This window comes from Plectropomus leopardus, chromosome 16, assembly GCF_008729295.1.
Source record: "Plectropomus leopardus isolate mb chromosome 16, YSFRI_Pleo_2.0, whole genome shotgun sequence".
In the NCBI taxonomy this organism is placed as follows: Eukaryota; Metazoa; Chordata; class Actinopteri; order Perciformes; family Serranidae; genus Plectropomus; species Plectropomus leopardus.
This window is the reverse complement of record NC_056478.1, coordinates 29,837,504-29,865,107: the sequence shown is the minus strand read 5'-3', so window position 1 is coordinate 29,865,107 and position 27,604 is coordinate 29,837,504. Positions and strand designations below refer to the sequence as shown.

The following is a 27,604-nucleotide window of genomic DNA, read 5'->3' as shown; positions in this document are numbered from 1 at the left end:
TCAGAATGTAAACGCGTACACGACGCCCACAACTACAATGTTCCCAATAGTGGCAGTGATTGCGATCCAGAGCCAAATGGCATCCCCGGACATGGACTGGGACTCCTCAGGCTGGCCATGTGCTGCCATAGAGGCAGCATGGACGCTAGCAGATGAGTTGAACAGAGAGTGGTCGGTGCTGTAGTCATCATTAAGAGACGAGTCCATGAAGGCGCCTGTCATCACTGGGATCTGTGGACACAGAAAACAAAAATACATGGTAGTTAAATTCCCTTAAAACATGCTGTTCAAATAGTACCAGACACGCAAATGATCAAATGTATAAAAACGCTTTTTTCATGAAAAGTGTTTAGGTGCATTTAAGGTAACTGAAAGAAATATTCCATTGCTGGAAAGACAGTCTTAGTATAAAATAGTCTACAGTACAACAACACAAATATTATAATATATAAAATAATAATTTAAAATTGTTGCCACAAGACCAGAGAAAGCAGGGAAATAGGACTGTGGCTTTTGCACAAGAGATAGAAAACCTACAACTACCAGAATGCACTGCACTGCACTGGACCAATGAATGCTCCCGCTGGTGTGTGATGTACTACAATTTGTGTGGTGTTGGCTTGTTTGTTAGTTTATACTCAAGAACTTTGAAGCTTTTATGTGTCTTAAAATCGGCGGTTGCTAACAAATGGATCAATTTGACCCCAGAATGTCATCATGCTGTACCACACTGAACATGACTTTACAACCTCGTAGCGGTGGCGACATGACTGTATTGCAGTTCAATTTAGCCTAGTAGTAGCTTTTTACTTCTGGCAACTACATTTAGGCTTCAAAAATCCTGGAAGTGAAAGTGAAAATTACCTCTCTGAACAAAACATCTAAGTATCATGAATGTTTGTGTGACACAGAACTTATTTTCTGCAATGAATCCAATGGAAAATTCCCATAGGCTTTTTGACAAGGGTACCGGGGCAACGTTAGCTTCCTGAGGCACTCCATAGAGTGGGCAGAGGAATGTGATTTTTTGACAGATTAGCTGTCTCATTGCCACTGTGTGGATATAGTGACAGTTTCAGCATTTATGAAAAGCATAAAAGTCTATGTAGCTTTAATGTTATAAACCCCCTAAAAAAACCCTATTGTTTTTGCTTTGGCTTCTTTTTTTTCAGTTTTTGCTAATTTCCATGTGATGGTTTGTTGTAGGCACATGAAATTTTCACCAGTGATTGGAAGTTATGTGCAAATACTGCTCAAGAAATACGATGCCTTTTATATCACAATCAAAATACTGGAGGAAATATGCCTGCAAAGTGGGCATGAGGCCTTTTAGGACTGTCGGTGTCCTATACTGAAACAATTTTGGGAAGATGTTGAGACAACTTTAAAATATATTTTTGATTTAAAAGCTGAAATAAATAATAAAACCGGCTTATAGACTCCTCTTAAATATATTGTGTACCCGCTTTAAAGCAAGTGACCATAACATGAAAACAGTCAAATTCACCAAATTTGAACACATGGATATCAGCAATAGAACAAATTCCAGACATGGACAAATTAACATTTACAATTAGAAACCAAATAAATAAATGGAACAAGGTGTAATGAAAAGATAGAATTTTCAAACTGATTTGTTATTTTGGCCTTGCCTAAAAATGTTAAGAAGTTAGCCTACTCTCCTTCTATCCCCAAGCCTTCCCAAAACCCAACAACCCTACCTACCCTGTCTTACTACTTTTTCCTTCCCTTTTCTTTTTTTTTTTTTTTTTTTTAATTGTTTTCTTTTGATATTTTTGTTTATTTATTTATTGGGTCATTTTGTCGCTTGAGTTGTTTTTCTTTTGTTTTATTGCTTATTTTTTTGCTAGTTGGTTTGTGCAAATTTGCTTACATTTCTTAGCTTTGTTGGTTTGTGTGAATATGTTTGTGTTTGAGGCTCTCAGTTATCTTTATTAATTTAATTGTTAAAACAAAATGCAATGGACTGAAGTGTAATGTAAACAAATTGCCTGGAAGAGACTGAAGGAACTATTGCATTTTGTTTTAACAATTAAATAAATAAAGTATATATATATATATATATATATATATAATATATATTTTACAAAAATAGAATAAATATGATGGCAATTAACTGTATAAAGGCGCTATAATTAAGGCCTAAAAAATGAAAAACAAAGTTTTCAGTGGATTATCATTAGAGCAAGTTTATCAAGGATAGTTTGTTGATATCTTGTTGCGTTGATTATATTTGATTATATTGACCAATGAACTTGACAGAAGGCATGACTCAGCACAAAAACAGACTCAACTATACAACTGTTGAGCAGGAAATGTCTAAAGAGGTACCTAATACAAATTGGACTATAAAACCTATTGTTTGTCCAATCATTCCAAAACTTGCAGGGTATGTTTAGTATTTATGCTGAGCCACATGTCTAAAATTATGTTGAAATCACTCAATAGGGGGCGCCACTACCTCCAAACAATTGTATTGGCCTTTTGCAAAGATTTGGTCATAAATTGTGGCCAAATTTATCCAAATGTTGCCAAACTCTGTGGATATTTTTAACTAAGCCACTGAAGCATGTCCCAAATATTTTTCTGCAGTTGGCCTATAGAAACTGACAGTGTTGCCAAAGAAGAGTGTGTAATGTGCAAACCCTGAACCTAAATAAATGAACATCAGTACAATCGCCAATCATCATGATTATTCTTTGTAGATGTCGTAAACCATCAGAGATATTTATCCTACACAGCTTTAAAGTTTTAAATGTCCATGATGGTTTGACTCCCGGAATCGCAGCTATATCAATTAATAGTTAATAGTGTTACATTTTAAAGTAACCGTCTTGTGTCAACTATTAAACTTAATTTTATTACTAAAAATAGCAGGTATGCTTATTTCCGAGAACTTCTGAGACAGATAAGGGAGAAAATTAACTTTGATAACAGGAGGGTTCTGCATGTATGCTCGGCACACATTCTGCATAAAAAACATCTAACTGCTACTTATATATAAATATTTTTTTAAATTTAAAACCTTAACTGCTGTTGATATTAATGTAGAGTTATCTATAAAGCAGATCTGCTTTAAAATCAAGAGTGTGGCCCTTAGAGGTGCCTGGGGCTCATCTGAATCTAATCTACTGAGAGTCACTGAAGTGGAACCAAGGAAATTAAGTAGGAATAAAAAAGAGTCAGACATGAGATGAATCTGAAAGGTGGTAGAGAGTGACTTCTTCTAAACGGGGCCAGGCAGTCTGACATGATACAGGAAGAGTTTTAGTGTATGGTCTGAAGCTTAAATTAGTTTGGATCTCTAGCATAAAAAATGGTGACGGTTTGACCTGAGAGCGGTGCTAAAGGGAAACCAATGGAGCGTCCAAAAATGGAAATGGTGTTTTTCTCCGTGGAGCAAGAATGTGTTCAGTGAAGTTTACATATCTACTCCTTACATTTTGAAATTTTTAGCATCATGGTCAAATTTTCGGCCCCATGATGGTATATGGAGAGATGGTCATGAAAACTGTTGCTTCTTTTAGTTGGACTGAGCAACCAAAACACTGGCTGACCTCAATTCTCAGGTCCCGTCACTAGTGAAGTAATAAGACTAAAGGCAATACACTCCTGCAATAAAATAATTTTACAACATTGTCACATTCTCGCCCTTGACATGCATATTGATGCAATACATTGTGTCATCATCTTTAGCAGTCATTGTAAAGTAAATATGGAAGCTGTCATGCTAACAGACAGTATTAAAATATTAAATAGAGTACTTCCCCACTTTAGTACTGCACTTGCATTGTCTATATGGAAGAAGGGGATGAAGCCACCGGGATATCACCCATGTGTTTGTACTCTCCTTTTAAAGCCTTCAGTTGTGGAGGAGTGGGCGAGGGATCTGACTAAAACCTGAATAGCGACTTATCGATCACATTATAGCCACATTCTAAAACATACCCTGATTTATTGTCTATTTTCCCGGAAATGGACGATAATTTACAAAATAAACATGCTGTATTGAAGACGACTTTTACAACCAACGAAGTCGCCCCCTGCTGCGTATTTACAGGAATACAGATTTGAGGCTCTTCTTAGTTTTAAAGGCATTATCTTAACTGAGCATGTTAGTAAAAATAGTAACATGGTAAGAGTAGCACCATAACATATTGTGTTATCAGTTGGGTGGTGTAATTGAAAGATACCTGTTGTCTCAGGTAATGGTAAGATGATAGCAGAGATACAGCATGAATACTTTAAAGAAACAATTGTTGCATGAGACTGAATTTTTACATTTTACAAAGTTATTGCCGTGACAGTCATGTTATCGTCTGTCATAACCATTGTACTCTTTTTAACAGAAATCACACTTTTTTCCTTGCATTGCTTGAAAACTCATCAAACCTTAGTGTTAGCATAGTGTTTTCTAAACATACAACCAATGTATTTTTTTCCAACAGTATTGAAAGGCATACATACATGCTGTCATCTATAGGAACGTTAGGTCAGAAAATAGTGATATGTGTCATAATAGAGGACATAAATAAACAAAGCATTCTGTAGTTTAATTTAGAGTTTAATTTGGACTTGTTGATATTTTGGTCTGGATGAAGTGGTAGGACAAATTACGCTGACATGCCTAAAACCACACTTTGTTCACACTGTCCATGAGTATATCCTTGCTTTAGTAGCTAGGAGTTAACCATTTGCTAACTTTTTGTTTTGATTTGATAACTTCATAAATAATGCATGTGAGTTATTTTTTTTTTGTAGGAATTTCAAAACATGCCCTTTTTGATTTCTTGGAATGAAATTCCTTACTTTTCTTGTGTGTTTAAGGTAAGGTCACTGAGTTTCTTGCTGATCTTATCAAGCAAAGTGCTGTGACGGAATCAGCGGTAGACAGATCACATTTCCATTTGATTGATTTTGAGCATTAACACCTGTTAATGACAGAGAAACTGAAGTAATGCTATTTGAATGACAGGAAACATACTAGAATGCCCAAAAGGACACTATCTTTGCAGAACAACCCTGAAGATAAAGTGCATATGGTATAGTTTATTTAAAAACATTTCTAATCAGCCCACAAAGTCATGATATAAAAACATGACATGTAATCAGTATTTTACACTGTTCAGTGTGTTTGCTCCATAACTGTACAGGCACTGTGGGCTGCCAGGCCAAATATATGTATTTTTTAAGCCCAACATAATGCCAAAAATTAATTCCAGCATCTCCCATTTATTCATTCTGCAGTGGTGCACTGCCGAAACCTGCGGAGGCACACAATCAAGCAATCAGCCCAGGGAAAACATTGCTCTTTGTTAAGAAAGTTCCTGATTTGCTTTAGAAAGGACCATCAGTGCTGCTGATGTCACCTTGAGAACATCGAACCACTTGCATTTTCATTCTGTCACTAATTTCCTTCATCAGCAGTGTTAAATGAGTTTCACTTTGGGCCATTAGAGTTCATGATAAACACACACATCAACGTCACACCATTAAACCATTAAGTCTACCCAAACAATTCTTCTTCTTCTCTGTCTCCAAACTAACAGAGAGGAGATACTGACTCATTTATTTTTGCATCTATTATGCAAAGCAGTTACATAAATTGCATATGCTGCATAGGCCATGTTCGTTATCAACAAATATCTGCAAAAATATTTCCTCATTCCTTTCAGTCTTTTACCACATTTATGAAAATTCATAGGCTGTATAAAGTGATGTCACCCATTGGTTTGTGGACTGTTTTTGAAGTTCCCCATTATGGCCATTGCAATTTTGGTTTTATGGAGCCAGAAGTGATCATATTTGGACAGGAGGCTGCAGCTGTGGAGGGGTTAGGAGTTGGGATGGGGATCATTCATTTTTATTGATATTGTTACCATTACAGAGACTCCTTCAGCATCCAAGTCTTTATCGATGCCACTATTGATACTTTTTTATCATTTGGTGGAAAAAACAGGCAACTTTTTAAATTTGCACTATTTTGATTTAAATATTTTCAAAAATCTTTGCATCAGTAATTTTAATAATGTATTATAAGAAAATTAGAGCTCACGATGGGATGTTAAACAGGTTGTGAACCAAAAGCCACCTTTCGTGTGGGCATGGAACGCCACCGGACAGCATCAGAGCATGGCCTGGCAGAACCAGTCACATGCACATGTGACAGGACAGCATTAGGTTGTCACACTGCTGGTATTTGGCGGACAGAAGGGGTGGTGGATGGGTCCCACAAATCCAAACTTTGATGCAGGAGTTCTGTGTTTGCGTCTTGTTTAAATGTGATGCTTTTTTTTTTTTTTTACACCTTACCATTTTCCTCCTTCCCCTAAACCTAACCACCTGTGACCACCTGTGTTGCCTAAACCAAACCATCCGTGCATAGCCCCACTATGTGACAAGGACAAGGAAGCCCACTGACAAAGCTGCAACACGAGACGACTTGGGATGAGAACATGTTGTTACAGACGCAAGACCCAGTGCAGTAAAACAAGAGCCTCCATGTCTTTAAATCGAGTATATTTGGTCTGCTTTGGGTCCTGGGTCAGGTTTTAGTGCCTCTGATGTCTTGACAGGTGTAATTAATGGCATTCACAGTGGCAGCACTTTGTTTAGGGGAACCACATGTGGAAGTCTTGGTATTGTATTTGCTGGCCGACTGGAATTACAATGGGGACACCTAAATTAAACAGAGCGCTCATTACAAAATGAAATACACTGCTATGACCTTGCCTTCCAAAGCCATTACAGATCTCTGCGACAAAAAATAATTCATATGATCATTTTCTGATCTGCCACCTTGATGATTTAAGTTTGGACAGGTTAAGGCACAGAACCTACCTTGATTGATTCTTGGGATTTTCTTTTGATGGCTAAGGCTGACACGGGTTTGGGGTTGGAAACATTTTTATCACAAGTTTTAGTGAAACTATGCATTGAGTAAAACAGAGCCACTTTTTGACCTTAAGCACCAGGACATCGTCAGTTCTGCAAACCACAAATACATTAAATTTGTACATTATTATATAACCGATATTGTGTAACTTACATCTTAAGTTTAAGATTAGGAAAAGATCATCTTCACTCGCTTTTACTGACACTATCCCTGATAGAAATGCAGCAATGTCACGGTACCTACAACATGATAAGTAGAAGGTCGCTGACAGAGCAGAACCATGTGACGAGTTGGGATGAGAACATGTTGATGACATGTAGGAAACATGCAAATCCCACAAGGGAAACATTTTCTTCTGGCCACTAAGCTGATTTTACATCCAGTGGTAATACATTGCAGCTACTCTGGTGATAGGCTGGCCATTCACTTGTGCTACAGTACAAAAGTTTTGTCCGAGCCGGCCCTGGAAGCTGCATGTTGGGTAATAGACTTGTCCGTCACAGCCACAGCAGCTTTGTGAAATGGCTTTCTGACCACAACAAATGAATCTCACGTATTGGATCCCCGATGGGCAGCCTGCAAACTTGTAACTCAGCCGATAATTAGGAGGCATCAACAGGACAGGGGAGGCTGGAGGCTCCAGACAGACCTGGACACACAACCTGGATTTACAGCCTCATCTTGTTGATTTTCTGCACTCCCCCAGTTCAGCCATTTGTCACTGCCACAGCTCCACAAGCGAACGCTGCTATAAATATTCACTCCATTCAGTTACCACGGTGTCTGTCAAATTACGATTGAGTGCATTCTCGCAAGGATGGAAAACTGAGAGCGGAGATTTAAGAAATGTCTTGTTTGCACATGCTATTTACCAAACACAGCTGAAAGTTAATCGAGGTAAAAGAAGATTAGCATTTTCACAAAGATTGACAGACTCCTAATCCCGTTTGCTATTTGATGGAATCATTCAAATTCATTCAATTAAATCTGTGAACAAAAGTGATTCCCGGCTTAATCGGTCAGTCTTACTTGGCTTCTAATCAGCTTTAGTATACAAAATAAAAGAAGCAACAGCTCCCTTCTTAAAAACAAATTGATTACTACTTTTTAATTATATTCTCTTTATTCAAGAAAGGATGGCAACAGCTTGAGATGCACTCTGAGCCAATCAGCTGTCACAAAACATCTGTTTCAATGCCAAATTCATCACCAACTGCGGATATGCCAAAACTTCAAATTAATTGTTTAATATTGCCTTCAAAATCAAACAACTAGACGGATTTCCTGGACATTATCGCTTTGCATCTTCTAAAACATCACAACTCATGTTGTCTCTAGGTAACATACCCATTTTTTGCTGTTTTACACAACACATCATGTTCCAATACAAAAACAAATCTTTAAAAAAAGAGCCAGGGTCCTAAAGAAACCAGTAGCACTGAATATATCCACAAAAATGGTCAGAAAACATCATTTTACAGTCTGGGAAAAAAATGAATCAATAATAGATTAATAAAGTTCAATTTTTAATTGTTTATTGAACTTAATTTGAAAACTTCAATAAGAAGATTGCTAAAATGCATTTTTTATCTCTGCAAAATTACCTTTACAAGGTAAATCATTTTTAATATTTTCCATGAGTATATTGTAGAATTTCATTAAGGTTTTAGCAGCTTTGGCGTGTGATGTGTGAGTTAGACCTCACACATCATATGAGGAAAAGAATGAATTAGTTGATACAGCCACACTGTGTCATTGGAGGATCAGGTATTAATGTTACTCACAGTGTTTGTATCACTGTCTGTCTCCTGGTGGTCTGATCCATATGGACTCACAGAGCACTTTACAAGGCAGCTGTCACACAGGCTGAACATCGTGGTGTTGCTACGGGCAACATATTAGCCTCCTGTTGGATGACAGTCATGGGGGGTTTAAGTGCTCTCTGTGGTTTAAATGCTCCTCTATGTGTCTCCTGCGGGGCCAACACATGAGGAAATGATGCAGTGCGTCCTACCACAGAGTCACAGCCTGCAGCAGCTGTTTGTACACTGAGAGCAGGCCGAGCGCTCACTTTCTGTTGTTCTCAAAACACAATGTACCGTGCAGTCTGTGAGGACTTGGTAAAACATTATTCTGTTGTGTTGGCTCTGTACTCCAGCACAATGGATTTATTAAAATGCATTGGGTTTTAGTCAACAACAAGGTGCATTTCTACTTGTTTTTTTCTCTTAAAATAAATTTAATAAAGTAGAAAATAAGATCTTTTAGTGCAAGCTTTTGGTGGACCTCCTTCAAGACAGAAACGAGCAGCCTGAGGTTGCTGTACTGCAGAGCTTAGAAGAACATCACTTGATCAGTGTTAATGCAGAACACTTGTATCAGTTGAACCTGTGTGGCGAAGCATCAAGGGAAATGTAGCTCTAAGTGTGGTGGACAACAAATTAAAGACACAGGTGTCATGCAAGAAACATTATAAGAATGAATTTTCTCTTATTTTTGCTTGTGTCCACAATTTGTTCTTATTTTGTTCGTACATATGATTTTGGGGATTCCCCGTTGTTTTCTTATTTTTGCTCCTCTCTTAGGGAAAAGAAAATTTTAGAAGTGGTATAAGAGAAAAACATCTCTCATGATCCACAAATTGTTGTCCGACACAAGGAAAAATAAGTTTTATTTTTGAGAAACATTTAAAAATGCATGAAAATCATTTAACCAAATTTTGATGAAGTTTTTGAGTAATTTATAATGACTGAATTATTTAATTTAAGGGCTAAAGGGATCATACTACACTTAATTTCAGTAATTTCAGTTACTCTGCGTCCCTCTGCTGATCAGAGCTGGAATGTAACTAAGTACATTCACTGAAGTACTGTACATTAGTACAAATTTGAGGTTACTTTTCCGTACTGGAGTATTTTAATCTCATGACTCTTTCTACTTGTACTCCACTACACCTTAGAGGGAAACTTACTTTTTTACTCCAGTTCTATTATTGGAAAACTACAATTGCAGCTGAGAGATTTAGTTGATTAGTTAATAAATTGCTATGATGGAGGATTAGGGCCATGTTAAAGAAAATAAAAAAGTTAGATTTCAAGAATATAGTTATAAGGTCAACAGGTTAGCTGTTAGCTGGCACAACACCGGCAACAGTGGTTGCCAAGGATACAGCCTGCACTCTTGCCTGTTTTATAGTTTGCTGGCAATATTTTTATTTCCATAGTATAATATCCCCTTTCTCATAAAATTATGACTTTGTTCTCATAAAATTGTGACTTTTTTCCCTTAAAATTGTGACGATATTCTTGTTGTATTAGGAGTTTATTCTCATAAATTCAAAACTATTTTTTTCTCATAAAACTAAAACTTGATTCTGGTAAAATTACAACCCCAACGTTTTGACTTTATTCTTGAATTCTCAAAAATACAAACAAAAAAACCCCAAAACTTTGTTTCCTGCAATGTGGCCCTAAATCTCTGTCTTAAATTGGCAACTATTTCTTTCAATGTGTAAATCATTTTTAATGCAATAAACATTTTTGCAGCTTCTCATATATACTGTATGTACGAGGACTTGCTTTGTCTTCTAATTATTTAAATACTGTTCACTTATTCAATTTATTTAAACCTTTTAGAATATAAACTTTTACTTTTAATACTTAAGTACATTTCCCTGAAATCACATGTACTTTAAGTTTATGTAACAGTGCATCAGTTTCACTACTGCGTAAGTTCTTCTCTTTTTTTAGTGTAATCTCTCCAGTCTCGTGACCACCCAAATTTGGGTGGTTAAGAATGTTTGGTGCATCTGGAGTTGACTTCTCTTGTATTTTCTCTTACCACAAGGAGAAAATATCAGAGAAATGTAGGAGAATGTTGCTGTGTGAGGCCCAGGGTTGCATACTTTTTTTTTTTTACCATCATTAGTTTGTACAGCAGCTGCCTTTGCAAAGTATGTACTGTTGCATGCAGTGTGCGGTATCTTATTGATGCATACAATGCCTTCCAAAACTAAATTCAAATAAACTGTAGAACAAACAAAACAATATTGGAACAAATGGTTCCTCCTGGACAAGCTGGAGGAAGTCGATAACAGTCCAGAAAAGACGTCAGATTTGATTTTGTTGTATTCCTGTTCAGGGGAAAAACCAAACAATTCAGTAATCTGTATGAAAGTTGTTTCATCAAACAACAGTTTGCGGCGCACTGTTTCATGTTTTGTGTTTTGTAATACCTCGAGGGACTCTGACTGATCTGCAGCACAACAGCCAGCTGCTTTTGTTTTCTCCACATTTCTTCTCTTTGAATTCCATTAGTGAAAGCTTGTAACTTTTCATTTGTGGGAACCTTAAAATCCACGCGACATTCCTGCAGAATGGTAATGCCCGCTCACATTCAGAACCTGATCTGTATTCCAGAGCTTCCTCCAAATGACAAACAAAAAAAAAAAGCTTTAATAAGTGCATTATCTCAAAACACTGCTGCCTTTCTTTCCTTAGCGATACTCAGAAACACACTGCGCCAGGCGTTTAATCATCTTCTACTTCCAAGAGCTAATTTTGAAAACAGTGGCGCAATTATTGTATTTCTACCCTGATAATCTATAGTGGATGGCCTTTTCACAAGTTCTAAAATGAGCGGCTGACACTTAAAGAGCCGAAGTCATTTGTCATATTGACGTTCTGCAGTATTCGATAATTTGGCATGTCTTATTTCCATAATGAGTTTATTATCACTGCTCTGCTAAATACAGACGTGTCATTGTGTCTTTTCTCCTCTCTGTTTCACATGTAGCAGAGCTTAACGTGAAGCTTAGCACCCCCTCATGAAGTGGTCCTCCAGATCACAAGTCGTACTTAAGTCATTTGTGAGAGCACAGACAGGAATATTAAAGAAACGGTCAGTCATTTTAGGAAGTGTCAGTGTTTGCCTACCTCATCAATGACAAAAGAGACAAAGGCTGTCTCATTCTTTACAAGTCATTCTATCAACATGATTCTAAAGATGGTCTATACTGAAATATATTTACAACTAGTTCTGACAGTTATTAGAGACATATATTCATGTTCCCCTCAGGTAGGGCTGGCTGATATGGCCTATTTACAAGACTACTAAAATATCCATCCATCCATTTTCTTCTGCTTATTCGGGGCCGGGTCACGGGGGCAGCAGCCTAAGCAGGGAAGCCCAGACTTCCCTCTCCCCGGCCACTTCGTCCAGCTCTTCCTGGAGGATCCCAGGGCTCTTCCCAGGCCAGCTGAGAGACATAGTCTCTCCAGCGTGTCCTAGGTCTTCCGCCGGGTCTCCTACCCGAGCCACCTCATCTGGCTCTTCTCAATGCAGAGGAGCAGCGGCTCTACTCCGAGCTTCTCCCAGATGACCAAGCTCCTCACCCTATCTCTAAGGGAGAGCACAGCCACCCTACACCATTTTGGCCGCTTGTACCCACAATCTTGTTCTTTTGGTCACTACCCAATGCTCGTGACCATAGGTGAGGGTAGGAACGAAGACCGACCAGTAAATCGAGAGCTTTGCCTTTAGGCTCAGCTCCCTCTTCACCGAGACAGATCAGTGCAGAGTCCGCACTACTGCAGATGCTGCACCGATCCGCCTGTTGATCTCCCGCTTCATCCTTTCCCCACTCGTGAACAAGACCCCGAGGTACTTAAACTCCTCCACTTGGGGCAGGATCTCATCCCTGATCTGGAAAGGGAGGCACTCCACCCTTTTACAGCTGAGAACCAAGACCTCGGATTTGGAGGTGCTGATTCTCATCCCTGCTGCACACTCAGCTGCGAACCGATCCAGTGAGAGCTGAAGGTCTGATGAAGCCAACAGGACCACATCATTTGCGAAAAGCAGTGACCCAATCCTGAGGTCACCAAGCCAGACCCCCTCAACACCCTGGCAGTGCCTAGAAATTCTGTCCATAAAAGTGATGAACAGAATCGGTGACAAAGGGCATTTCCCTGGCGGAGTCCAACCCTCACCGGAAACGAGTCCGACTAACTGCCGGCAATGCGGACCAAGTTCTGGCATGGGTCGTACGGGGAATGGACTGCCTATGTCAGGGAGTCCGATACACCATATTCCTGGAGTACCCCCACAGGACTCCTCGAGGGACACGGTCAAATGCCTTCTCCAAGTCCACAAAGCACATGTGGACTGGTTGGGCAAACTCCTATGCACCCTCAAGGATCCTGCCAAGGGTCCAGAGCTGGTCTACAGTTCCACGACCAGGACGAAAACCGCATTGCTCCTCCTGTATTCAAAGTTCGACTCTCTGGTGGACCCTGCTCTCCAGTACCCCTGAATAGACCTTACCAGGGAGGAGGAGTGTGAGTGTGCAATAAGTATTGCCACCTCTGGCAACTCCAGAGTGGAAGAGAGTCCAATCCCTCTCGAGAAGACTGGTTCCCGGAGCCCACGCTATGTGTGTCGAGATGAGGCCGACTATATCTAGTTGGAACTTCTCAACCTTGCGCACCAGCTCAGGCTCCTTCCCCGCCAGAGAGGTGACATTGCATGTCCCTATAGCTAGCTTCTGCAGCCGAGGATCGGACTGCGAAAGTCCCCGCCTTCAGCTGTCACCCAACTCACACAGCACCTGAACCCTTTGGCCCCTCTTATGGGTGGTGAGCCCACAGGAAGGAGTTCCCACGTCGCCTCTTCGGGCTGGGTCTGGCCGGGCCCATCAAAGGGGTCCGGTGAGCTACACTTTGTCTGGTCCCTCCCCTAGGACCTGTTTGCCATGGGTGACCCTACCAGTGGCATAAAGCCCCCGACAACTGAGCTCTTAGGATCACTGGGACACGCAAACCCCTCCACCACGATAAGGTGGTAGCTCAGGGAGGGGACTACTTAAATACTTCACTACCATGGAAATAAACTTGTTATAATTAATTTAAATAAAGTAGCTATTGTTATATTAGAAAGTTATGTAGAGTACTAATATAATCAAGTTAAATGAATTCACATGTTGTTATAAAGTTAAATAGAGAAGTGATATAATTAAGTATTGTGATATAATTAAGTACAGTTAAATAAATTAGTGATGTAATAAAGTTACAATAGGATATAATAATAATAATAATAATAATAATAATATAATAATTTAACAAAGTACTAATATAATACATTCAAAAAAGCACTGCTATAATAAAGTTAAAGTAGTTATAATAGAAATAAATAATGTACTGATATAATTAAGTTAAACAAAGTGCTGTTATAATAAAGATAAATAAAGTACCGTTATAATAATAATCGAAGTACTGTTGTAATAAAGTTGAAAAAAGAAGTAATATAATAAAGTTAAAATGATGTTAGAATAAAGATAAAGGTATTTTTATAAAGCATTAAAAAACTGTTGTTATGATAAAGTTAAAAAGTACTGTGAAAATGGAATAAACCAAAATGGATGTACGAATGTTTTTATTCTGAACCACCCATCTCGTCTCAGGCTGGAAGTGTTGATGTTTTTGGTGTAAACTTAAAGCTTCTGGTCAACAGAAGCAGGTAAGGAGTTAGATGAAAACTAAACTCTGGATTTATTCAGTGTGAGCTGGAAAAAAAAGCTTTCAGGTTCATACTTCTTACATCATTAAAAGCCGCACTGATGCCTCATGGTTACAAATGTGACTAAATGGTCACTACTGGAACTCTGCAGGTACAAAAGCACACCTCATTTGCTTATTCACTGTGAGCTTGTTAACCGTTAACCATCGACGTCCCTAATTTGTACATTATAATGTAGCAGATACATTGAAACTTTATTTTAACACTTAGTGTACTTTAACAGTTTAGACACAAAAAACACAAAGCTATGGTTAGGAAAAGAGAACGTTTTGGCTTGCAATACCCAGTTTGGAGCAGCAATGTAAAAAAAAAAAACACCTTTCATGACTTACAAACTGCAATAAATCCTTTCAAAAAACAATCAGTTTTGCTGATTGTTGGTCTGGAACAGTGGTCTGTAGATGGCAGGCATCTCGTTTTTGATAATAGTACGTAAAAGATGTATAAAAAAAGGGCAAACAAAAAACATTACATATACTTGCAACCACACTAATGAGCCTATGAAGCCTGTCTGCATGAGAATGCAGCCTCAGCACTACCACCTGTTACACACTGACTGTATGTCACAAATCAGCTGTCGAGATGAGCCTCTCCTTCAAAGCAACACTGGGGCCGATGGAGAGGTTAGCTCTTGTGGCAACGGAAATGTTGACATGATATCACTCAGACATATTTATCATCAGCTGAGCATTTTGGGGAAGCAGACAGTGACAGCGGCCGAGACACCTCATTCACCTTTCATTTGTCCTTCCATGAGCGGGGACTGATAATGGATTGAAGATGAATGAGCTCTGGCATCATGAAGCCGTGCGGCCACATATAATACATCTGGAACCGATAACATCATAAAGGAGATATCCTTCCTCCTCCCTGCTCAATGTTTTGGCTGGTGTGACACTGCAACGAGCTGATAGCACCCAGCGGGGTTATAAATCTTATGTGAATGCTTTTTGTTGGTAAATAAACAGGATTTAAACATTTTATTGGCCTTGACATCGACCTTTAGATTAACCAGAACATTTTACAACGAGACCAGTCAATTTAAAGAGTGATTCATCGTCTCAGAAGGGCCTCAGACCTGTTTGATGAAGGATGAAGGCAAAGATTACAACTTAAAACTAAAGCCGTTGCTCTCACTCCAAAGTCGTCAAATCGTGGCGCTTTCGTGACGCCAAACACCATCTTTTGTGTCCAAGCAAAACAAGGCTGGACGGCATCAGATGAGATCACGTTCAGACAGAAATGGTGACATTGTTATTGTACACTGGAGGGTGGTCAGATGGCCTAGGGCTTTTCCATATAATGATAATAATGAATAAGCTTTTAGTATAGCATTAGTATAGCAGGTATCTAAACAACTTTACAAAGTGCAAAGAATATGCAATGAAATATACAAATAGAATAAATAAAACAATGTTAGAAGCTAAGATAAAAGTGTAAAAGACATAAAAACAAAATTTCCATATTACAAATGTGCAAACCAGTCATTTAAATAAAAGCTTTCCTGTAAAAATCTGTTTTAAGCAATGATTTAAAAGCAGGCAGTGTGTTGGCATGCCTAATCTTGCTCAGGCAGGGAGTTCCAGAGGATGGGGGCCCTGATGGCAAAAGCCCAATCACCTTTAGTTACTAGTCTTGGGACGCCTAACGAGGGAAGACTAGAAGATATTAGATCCCGACCAGGAACGTATGAGGTTAAGAGTTCGAATATATATCTTGGAGCTAAACCATGTTAGGCCTTAAAAGCAATTAAAAGAATCTTAAAATCAATTCAATTAAAATTTGAGCATCAGAGTTTTGCTCAAGTTGAAGCCAGGCCAGTGATGTTTTGCATGTAAGGCATGTAAATAATGCATTGCAGTAGTCAAAATGTGAGAACACAAAAGTGTGAATAAGCCTTTCAAGGTCTGAAGAGGACACAGCTAATTTGATTTTTGCAATATTTCTGAGGTGGAAGTAGCAGCTTTGAATAACGTTATTGACATATGGTTCAAAGTTGAACTGGGAGGCAAATACGATACCAAGATTTCTCACTGTAGATTTTACATTATATGCCAGTGGACCGATAAACTGTTTTAATCTGCATGCAAGGTAATGAGGGCCAAAAATGATTACCTGTCTTGTCTGAATTGAGTTGCAGAAAATTGCAAGTCATCTTTTCCTTGATTGAAGTAAGCCATTTAATTATATATTCTAAGTATATTTGTGTGTCATCAGCATAATGATGGTAAGATATCCCCCTAAAGTGGCTGATAAGGTGTCCTAAGGGAAGCATATAAAGGAAAAAAAAATGGACCAAGTGTGAAACCCTGTGGCACCCTTGGTATTTTGATAATTAAATTGACTCTAATTCACCTTATACTCAGTTTGAAAGTCTCTCTCTGCCACAGAGATATACTCCAACTTTCCTCCTCCCATTTCAAAATAAAAGTCCTGTGCCAACGTCTCTGTTGACAGAATTTCATCAGTTGTTGCCAAAAGGCATTTTACTGTGAAATATTTGCAGAATGGTGCTGTTGACAAAGCAGGAGCTTGCACAACTTCATAAATGAGTGGAATTAGTGCTTACAAATGTGGGACGCTGCAAGTCTGTAACATGATGCGGTTCAGCGAGGTTACCGTCATGCACTGCTGATGGAGCCAGTGTGCTTACAGGGTGGGTCAGTGGGGAGTTGGTTAGGTCCCACAAACGACTTTTGTGCAGATTCCAGAGTTTGCTTCCTGTGGGGATGTGTGTGTGTGTGGCTATTTTTTTTTTTAGACCTTACCATGTGCCTCTTTTGCCGAAACCTAACCGTCTGTGACTTTGTTGCCTTTGTTCCCAACCATCATGACAGTCCACGCTGTCACATAAACATAAGGACCATGCTGCTTTCAGCATGCCGTGACATCACGGTAAGAGACTGCGTCATCCCACCATGACGTAATTGCGCTATGTGCATTTGTTGACATCACAGTTACAGCATCCTGGAGTGTAAACAGCTCACGCAGATGAATACCTAAAACGTGGATGCAGAAGATCACTGACAGAGCGGCAACATGCCACGAGTTTGGACTGAATCGTGATGGTCATTCAGCTTAGCACAGTCTGCCTAATTCCAGTTTTTAAAGTTTTTAAGAAATCACTTGCTGCAGGGAAATCATATGTTTAGTGAGACTGACCACTCTAAAAAAGTAAAACATTAGATTTTGTCGAAGAGAGAACACAGATACTGTCCTCGAGAGCATCATATATTATGAGAGTGCATCCATCCATCAGCCATGTGTCCGCTGCAGAGGGGCCTCTGGCAACGTGCCAGAGCCCTGCTGCTCACTCAGTGTAAGATGAAGGCCACTTACATGTCTGAAATGTAAGACAGGAGCAAAGACGCTTCTGTGCTCTCGTACACTTAAGTCTGACAGGAACAGTTCAAGCTCCGAGGCTCTTTGTGTTATTCGCTCACTGAATGATAAGTCAGAGGTTGGTCTATTTAGGCTCCCAGAGTTCACTGACTCAGCTGTTTGACATGTAATGTCAAGTCATATTCAACCAACCCAAGACTACAAACATGTCTAAAACAGCATATGTCATCTGCTGATTTACAGAACACTAAATATGTTTCTCTCTCCTAGACTACTGTCCTATGCCTGTTGTTATACACCTTCAATTGGCTCCCTGGTTAGTTTAACGCTGATTTCAAAAGACTTACTTTTGAGTAATAGACCAGTTCGTACAATGTTGTATGAAAATGCATGCACAACAGTTCATATGATATACGAATTAGTGCCCCACGAATGACGTTACATCCTTAATGTACAGTTACGGAGGGTAGGTGTAGGCAATTGTAGCTACTATAGTTAGGTTTAGGGAAAGAAACATGGTGATGATGTGCGTTAAAATGACTCAGAGATCACTCAAATGTTTAGTCTGGAGTTTAGACAGTGATCATCCCCCACAGCAGCATGTCTTATCTCTGCTCTGGACTGCTTTCTTGTTTGCTTCCATCAGTGCATTGGTCACATGATCGCAGTCTTTCAAAATGTATGGTATATGCACAAATTTGGATACATTTATTTTACGTACGAACTCTTTGTGAAAATTGTCTCTTCCAAAGAAAGGCCCAGACTGTGTGTTTTTTTGGGAACATAAGGCGGAGGCAAAAATTGAGATTTTCATTTTTAAGAATCAGTGTAAGTTCTGTGTTTGTTTGACCGGTCCACCACCCCAACCTGCCTCCTGTGCAGACTTCCTTGAGGAAAAAATCCTTGAAAATGATTTTGGTTTTTGAGATACCCCTCTGCCAAAGAAGAACAAAGCACAACTATTCTATATGTCTAGCTTTAAGGATGGATGGCTGTATAAAAATGTTTTCCTACAAATTTTTGTGGTTGATGTTTGGATCCTTCCAAAATTCCAAACAGTGATAAACTAAGCTTCCCCAAAAGCACATTTGTCTCATCATATGTTTCTCTGGAAATAATCAGTAGAATGTCAGAAAATTTAAGTTTACAGACAGTCATTGCATACAATAAAGTAAAGATTTCTTTAAGACCTTTGTCCATCTTTAAAATGTATATACTTACACACAAATAGATTTCTAACAGATATTGAATATAAGATCCAAATGTATGTATCTGTCATTATTAAATTAAGGTGACCAATCACCAAAAATGGGTAACTACAGCGAACACAACCAAAGCAGGAAGTGGTGGTAGCATATAGCCTAGCTTGTTAGCCTTAGCTAGTTTGATTTGCATGATTCAGCAACCTGGCATCATTCAGCCTGCCTAAAATCCATCCACGCTATGCCTGTTTTTGAATTAGCAAGGAGTTAGGCGGAGTCAGGCATTGCCAAGGTGGCGATGGCTGGGGAGCCTTCACAGAGCTTCAAATGCTCTCCTCAGAAACATATGGGTGATGTCACAGAAACTACAGCCATTATTTAGACAGTCTATGTCCATGAGGCTTCATGTTGTCTTTACTACCCTGCAGTCTACGAGGTGGATTTACCTCTCTTGGCATTTGCCAGATTGCCAGTCTGAGCCTGCTTGTTGTTGTGGTTACACAACTAGAAGTTTACTGTGTATGATCTGTCCAGAAACTTGTCTTCTGCTTAATTTGATCTTTTTACAGATGTTAGTGATAAATGGTAGAAAACACTTTATCTAATAAAAAGTGTTTCGAAAATTAACATAGAATTCAAATCACAGGGATGGAGATGAATGAGCGCGTACTCCTCTTCCTTTAACTTCAGCCTCCTGCCTTAAGATAATGAACCCCATTCATCATATTTATATTTCTCATCATTAGTGAGCACTTGAATGAGCAGTTTTTAATCTGCATATTAATAAACGTGATCCTCTTTCCATATGACACGCTGTTTTCACACATTATACACTCACATTATTGATGGCCAAATGAAGCCTCATGAACCACTGTTGTTTTCTGAGCCCGCCAGATAGTGCTCTCTGTTCAACAAAGAATTGAGAGATATATAATTGCCATTCCTTGAGACTTTTTTTAGAACCAAGAGCACCATCTAGTTGACTCAGAAAATAACAAAAAATGGTTCATGAAGTTTCATTTGGCCACCACTAGTATTTATCCCATTTCATAAAGAAATTATGCAAGCTATATACCTAAGCAGGTTTCTTTCTGAAAAGAAAGGGGAGTGTGTGATGTTCAATTAAATTCAACACCAACATTTTTTTTCCTGTAAATAAGTGTGTCCCCTTGTATCATTCTGTATCCCCTATTCAAATTTGGAAGTTTTTACAGTTTGGTGAACGCACCACAGGTGGAGCTCTTCATGAGTTCTTTTTTTTCCTCAGCAGCAGTTTGTCATTCACAGGATGAGCAACTGATCTGTCAATACGTTCAGAGCTGGTCAGATCAGATTAGTGGATGAGAGGGGAAGCTGTTTGTGTATGAATCCAAACTTTTAGAACCAGCAAAATGAATGATAAAGTTCCACTTTACATTTCACCTGATGTTCTGCTGCTCCATCTGTGCCCATGACAGTGTGTTGATGATATTCATATCATCGCACTGTCAGAGTGCAGAGTGCACTGGGGGCACAGACGAAGCAGCAGAACATCAGACACCATTTGAAGTATGTTTTCCATATATTTCAATTGTGCTCTTAATTAACGGTCCAGCTCCAAAAATAGAAAATGTAATTGTGGTGGCAGATGTTCTTATTGTGGCCACAAAAAAATGAATGTGTGGGAAAACCCTGCTCTTTAAAGACATAGTAATGGGTTGAAATACATTGATAACACCTGAAACTTCACAAACAAAACTTCTTCTTGACCCACCTGATGAAAGCACATTGCATCATTTGGAGCATTATCTCATTTCCTCACTTGACCAGCCACGTCTGGATAAAAGCCTAAAATGTCTGATGCTTTAAGGCTCCTGTACAGTGGATCCATTAAGTGGGTAGACAGGCTGCCATACCTTGTCTCTTTGAGACGCTCTCAGAGAGAGAACCCGCCGGCTCACTGGATGACTCATTCACTTTATGGCTTTTCTTCCTGCGACACACTGCCACTTTCACTGTCACTGGCTTTTTCTTTTAAAGTAGAAAAGCCTTAAGCATCTTTACTGCGTTGTCTTTTTTACAGTGGCAGAGTAAAATGTGGCTTTCAGGTTGTGCATCATCATTTTTTCTTGTGTCAGTAGGGGTCATCAGTACTTATCTGATATAACAACTGCTGTCACATTGACCTGTTTGCAAAGTGGTTCCATATATTTCCATAAATGGGACGTTCTTCCCTTGCCAGCTGCTATGTGCAGTGTTTATTAATATTATATGTTTATTTTAAAGGGACACAGCATATTAATGAACATCAGTATAAAATGCAATTGGAAATATGCTGGAGTCAGCAGGACTGCTAATTTACATCCGTAGTCCCTTAGCATTTAACAGATAATAGAAATAAGGACAGAGAAAAAACAAAACAGTCCAAAACAGCAATTTAAACAGAGGACAAAAGTGCATTGACATTAGCAATGGAAACTGTATGACATAAAATGCATGGTGCAAAGTGCTTTATCTATGTGCAGGATGCAAAAGTCTGTTTTTGATTCTGAGCAGTTGTCGATGTAAAAATGATTTATGTGCTCACAATGACACAATGTTCATATCCTGTTGTTGAGCAAGAAATGTTCACCATGCTCACTATCTTAGTTTTTGCATGCTAACATCTTCCAATTAGTACTGAACAAAAAGTTTGTCGGAGGCTGATGGGAATGACACTAGTTTTGTGGGTATTGGACCAAAAGCCAAAGTGCATATGTGCCAAATGAGTTGTGGGAATACATATATGATATTAAATTTGATAATCATTAAAAATGACTTTAACAATATTGCGACAAGTTGACATTACATAATGGCTACCTGGAGCGGCAACAGTTGGGAGTGGAATCTAACCCAAAGAAAAAGAATTAAAGTACAAAGGCAGGGTTTCCCAGACAATCATTTATACATGGCAGCCTGCCACAATTAAAACATCCGCCACCATGTTTTGATTTTATACTTTTGCAACTGGACTGTTCACTAGGAGCACTATTGGAATACAACTACTGTTAGGTTATTAATAGTACCACACTGGTGGAGCACAGAGTGCACTCTGGGCACAGCCTGAGCATCAAAATGTCAGGCGCAGTGAAAGTAATACTGGATCGTTCATTCTGATAGGTCTTTAAGTTTGCATGCACTCACAAGCAGCTGCCCCTCTCATCAATCAATCCAACTGGATCAACTGATCAATTAGCCACCATGTGACTTAAACTCCTCAAAGTACTGCTGATGAAAAAAACAGTCTGCAAAGGTTCCACCCTCTGTATTACAGTCAGAAACGGTATTAGTTAAAATATCCAAGACACAGGCTTTGCCATCTTACGATGGTGATTTCATTGAGAGCTGGTGTCTGCGCAATAGCAATCTCCTCTCTCGGGGAGTTCCCGCCAAAACACCCGTTCAACCAATCCCGAGCAGCTCCATTGAATACGAGCACGGGGATTGGCTGTCACAGCTGTCACACATGACGGAAAAGCTTATCATAAAAACAAACACTTGAACAAACATAAAGGTGATGAGAACTACCTTCAGGGACAGAGACCATCTTTGGGAAAAATGTATTTGGTGTGTACTTTGAGTTTTTAGTTCGCCTATGTCCCATTCACTAACATGGAGGGGCGGACTTTATGATCTATACTGCAGACAGACAGACACCAGGGGGCGATACAGGTTGAAAATGTATACTTTGGGGCAGCTGTCATGTTGTCCATCTTTATATACAGTCTATGATTACAGCCACAGCAGGGGTGGCGTGGATTAGTTAGATTCGTTACAACAGTGTGCACCATAAAACGGTAAAACGGTAAAAAACATTCTTACATCATTTAGCGCAAGAACTAAACAATAACAGCAATTGCCCACTTTTATTTTCTTTTGTTGGCCATATGTTGAGAAGAGGACAACCCAAAAACATAATGACTTTTGCCTTAGCTGTTGGCGGTGTGTAGGCATCAAAACAAAAATAATAAAAAAACAACAGCATTAGCTACCAGCCAAATTATTGTTTTAAACATCAGCATCGGACCCTATTTCAATTCATCCCCAACACATATTAAGTCTGAGAGAAATCCCTTTCAAATGCTTTTGGATACATTCTTATATCTACCTTAATACTCTAGATTTCTTCACATGTGAAGAATTCATTATGACCATAAATAAATAAACAGAGAATCCTTCATCCTGTCAGAAATAATCAGGGCACCCATTAATTTCAACCCACCACCTGAAAAAAAAAAAAAAAAAAAGTCACTTGGCCGAGGATTAGAGGTCTTTCTTTTTTTTCTTTTGTCTTGGCTGGAAAAGAAATGAGGATGGGGGAAAATCCTTCCACAAAAGAGCATTAAATACTCAGGCCAATATGCAGCGGTGAAGGACAGTCAAGTCTAGAACAGCTGACAGCTTATTATTATTCCAGCCTCACAACTCACCCGCTCCCTGCTAATACTCGGCTTAAGAGAGGATGGATTCTGTTACTAACATCTCTCACACACAGTTTTGCCACGTTGTTATTGGTCGGGATGTGATGGGGTCTGAGAAATTTCATCATATTTTGAGAGGAGGCTTCCAGAAAGTATTAAAATGAGCAAGTCCATGGATTGTGAGCCAAGACCAAGGGTAAATGTTCGTGGTGTAATGTAGCTTTCTGTATCCGTTTTTTAGTTACAAAATGTCTGTATTCATATTGTAGCCGTGTGATAACCTCCAGCCACGTACCACATAGCATGACTTATTACATTTCATCATATTTTTGTTTTTTAAAAAAATGCACCAGAGATTCACTGCAATGGCACAGTAACAAATTTGACAAATAATTAACCTGCTGTTGAGGTATCCTCAACTTTCTGCACAAAATAACGAGAAAAAGCACAGCATACTACGTTGCCTTTCACGTTTCCTTCGAGAGGAAGTGACATCACTGTGTGCAGGTCACATGGTTTTTATGTGAACGCTTTGGAGAGTTTATTGCAGTGAGGTAACAGAGTTGACCAAAGCATGGGGACATAAATAAAGTATATATTTTAAATACTGAAATGCATTTATAGCTGTTAATAGAGCGATAAAAAAAAAAGGAAAATTGGCGAAAATTGTGCAACAGAATTCAAGTGGAATGCATGAATCAGGTGCTGAAGACGGTCAATAATGGGTGTTGTGGAAGTTATTAAATTCATATTTTATGTTTAAATTGTGCCAAAAATGTGGATAAACCATTATTGTAATTAGTGACAGTTTAACATGAAAAAGTATTACTATTAAACTGATTCAATTGTTGTTGGGTTTTTTTTGCAAAATGCACCCCAACATATAAAATAACACAAAGATGATAATAACCAGCATAAACCATCATGTTCTGAACAGACACGTTAAAAACACTGACAAACTGACATAAAACAGCAAAATTTACTGCAAACTAAAAACTCCAACACTAGGCCTGATGGGAAATATAGGCCTAAATGATTGGGACCACAGTGAAAACGCTGTTTTTAAAAACACTAAAGGGCATCATATATATAATATAATAAAATTTCGTAAAATAACAACATGTTGTGAATTTTGGAAATTATAATACATACAGTATATCTTTGCTGTTGATTTTGACTTTTGGACTTTACCTGGTTCTTGACTTATTGAAAATAACTAAAAGCTAAAATAACTCAAAAGGTTGTACTTTTAATTAAGCAATATTGCACTCAAAGGTGTGCTATAACATCATTTTAGCACTTCAGTGATGTGGAAGTGCACAAATGGCGTTAAAGCACACCCTCTTGTGTTATATTGCTTGATTAAAAGTATTCACAGTAGTCTAACTAATGCTAGGCATGCTTTGATGCAATTTAAAGTTGTGCACGTCTCCCCATTAGATCACAATTAAATTATTTAAAGACACTTCTGTGCGTTAGCTGCCGGTGTGATTTGCTGTATTCCTCTGCAAAATCAATAAGCAGATGCTAGATATAAATATACCAAATAAAAAGTCTATGCCTTAAAAGCAGAATGAGGTAAATGTTGTCATCTCCATAGGACACTAAATGGTCGACACCATCAAGTGTACCTCTGGGCTTTTGCCTTGAAATGTGTCATTTTTACTGTTTTTCACCTGATGACATCATTTGGCATATGGAGAAAATACTTGCTATTTCATATCCCAGGCTGTGATCATCAATATAAAAACTAAATAAATAAAAAAATAAAAAACTAACTAAATAAATTTAAAAAATATATAATGATGCAGCGTCTATATATGTATATGTATATGGCATTTAAAGGGTTCAAATAAATGTGTATTTGATACTTATGATTGGGACTGATGTTGGTTAAATTGTAAGTTCAGTGAAAGTAGAAAATTATTTAATTAAATAATATTAATGTATAGTGCTTTTTAAAACTTGATTTTGAAAAGCATATGTTGTGATAGTGTGTGTGATATCTAAAGTGGCTCCTCTACAATTTTTTCTTATAGCGAGTTTGATGGAATTATGAGCTTTCTAACTTGAAATACTATTAATGAACTAATGCTACAGTATTTCTAAGGACTTTTTACCTTATAATTTTATGGATTTAATTGAAAAGAGCTTTTGTTTCCTCGTTTTGCATTTGGCTTATTATTTATTTATTTATTATTTATTAAATTTGGTGACTTTTGGTTGGATCAACAAATGAACTAATGTAAAGCATTAAAACTGGTAGCTCTGCTAAGGACAATAATTTTGTTTGTTTTGTTGTGTTTTTTGTTTTAGTTTTTTTAGTTTTACGGCATCAGTAGGTTAACTCTGAACTGAAAAAACTTTATAGTTAACCATCTGTTTCTGAGGAGGTGCTCGCTCCTGAGATTTCAGCTAGTTTGCATTTAATTCCATCAACCCCTTGCTAAAGCCTCAATAAATCAAAACATCTGTCAAAATATGCCAATTGGTCAATACGGTAACTGTTGTCAACACTGCCTGGAGGATTAGGTTGCAGAAGGTGCCCCCCCCCCCCCCCCTCTTTGTGAAATCGGTCTTTACGGCCCTGGTTGAGCATATAAATCTCAAATTACAAAGTGACTGTTAGCTATAGTTATTGTATCACAAACGATTTTTCAGCATGTTAATGACTTGGAAAAGATGGACTAAAAGTTTTGCTCACAGAATAATTGTTTCCTGATGCAGCATGTTTATAGAAAACCAAGTCAAAAATGTCGTGTAATTCGGCTCAGTATTAAGATGAAATGCAAACTTGCCTGACATAGATGCTGTAGTTGAACTGGTTCAAATCTCAGTGGAATAGAAAAATATTGGCTACTGTTTTTTAATCGCAACTCAGGCAGAAATAAAGTTCCAATAATGTCACTGTCTGATTTTTAGCAACGGAAATTTTAATTCACGTTAATGAGGACGATGAAAAGCAGGAATTAAGTGCGGGGGCTTTACCTGCGCTGCCATGAAGGAGAGATCCATGGTGGCGGGGGTGTTGAGGATAGTTATCCGGCGTCTGGTCCTCCTGAAACGGCGTCGAGAGTCGTCCTATTCCCGCTGAAAAGGACTGGATCCCCCGCTGGAGGTGACCCAGAGCATTTTCCTCTACATGCGAAGCAACATGAGGGCTTCTCCAGGAGCAGTGTGTGCACAGCAAGGAGAGAGTCCAGGAGTGGGAGGCGAGGGGGAGGCAGCGAGACGGAGAGAGAGAGATAAAGAGAGAAAGAGGGAGTAAGAGAGAGAGAGAGCGAGAGATCAAATTTATATCAAAAGGAAAGTGTATTTAACCCTTAGGGCGCGCGTTAATATTACGCACACTGGTATCGCTCTGTGCACAGAATGTGCTTTTCAAGCTTTAAAAAATATTAGTACAATTTTCTGCTTTCAATGATTTTTTTTTTTGGACCAACATCAAATATTCATATATATTAATTTCATATATATTCATCAATATTCACAGAAAATTATTTTCAATAAACTACATGCAAAGTTCTGCAGACATAATGCAATTTTCAAATTCAGGCTATAAAAAATAAAATATGATTTTCTACTTTCATTGAGCTTCTTTTTTTTTTTTGACCACCATCAATCCTAATCATGAATATTAAATATTTATTAATTTTCAGAATTTTAACCTCTTAAATACCAAGTAATAGGTACATGATAACATATACACGACAGTATGAACAGTGTGAAATAAATGAACAATATGAACAGCAGTTACCAAAATCTGAAGTGCAAGTATTAGTATAGTCAGTGTAGTATAAATATAGTATGTACTATTAGTGAGATATGTGCAGTAAGGACAGTTTAATAAGTAAGCGTGGGATATATTCTCAATATCAATGCATTTTCTAACTCAAAGGGCAATAATAGACTAATGATATTGGTAAATGTCAACAAATGTCTGCTATTAGCCACAGTTCATTCTTCTTTTGTCACCCATGGGCTTATACAGTGTACTGTAACTAACAAATGATGCTGGAGGAAACTGATGACATGCAGCAACACACAAGAACTCAAAGGAACTTTACTATTACACAAAATAATTTGATATTTAGTGTTTATTATTTCAGTTTTATGTGATTTTATGGGTG

General features: G+C 38.4%; 1 protein-coding gene across 1 annotated transcript; it reads right to left on the bottom strand.

Moving 5' to 3' along the window:
* Window positions 1-26,654, bottom strand: LOC121955143 (uncharacterized protein C14orf132-like). Its single transcript, XM_042502965.1, has 2 exons — window positions 26,463-26,654; window positions 1-231 (listed from the first exon to the last, which is right to left on the bottom strand). Exons 1-2 carry the CDS (start codon window positions 26,487-26,489, stop codon window positions 1-3), a joined length of 258 nt encoding a protein of 85 aa, XP_042358899.1. The 5' UTR covers window positions 26,490-26,654.
* Between the last annotated feature and the right edge of the window lie 950 nt (window positions 26,655-27,604).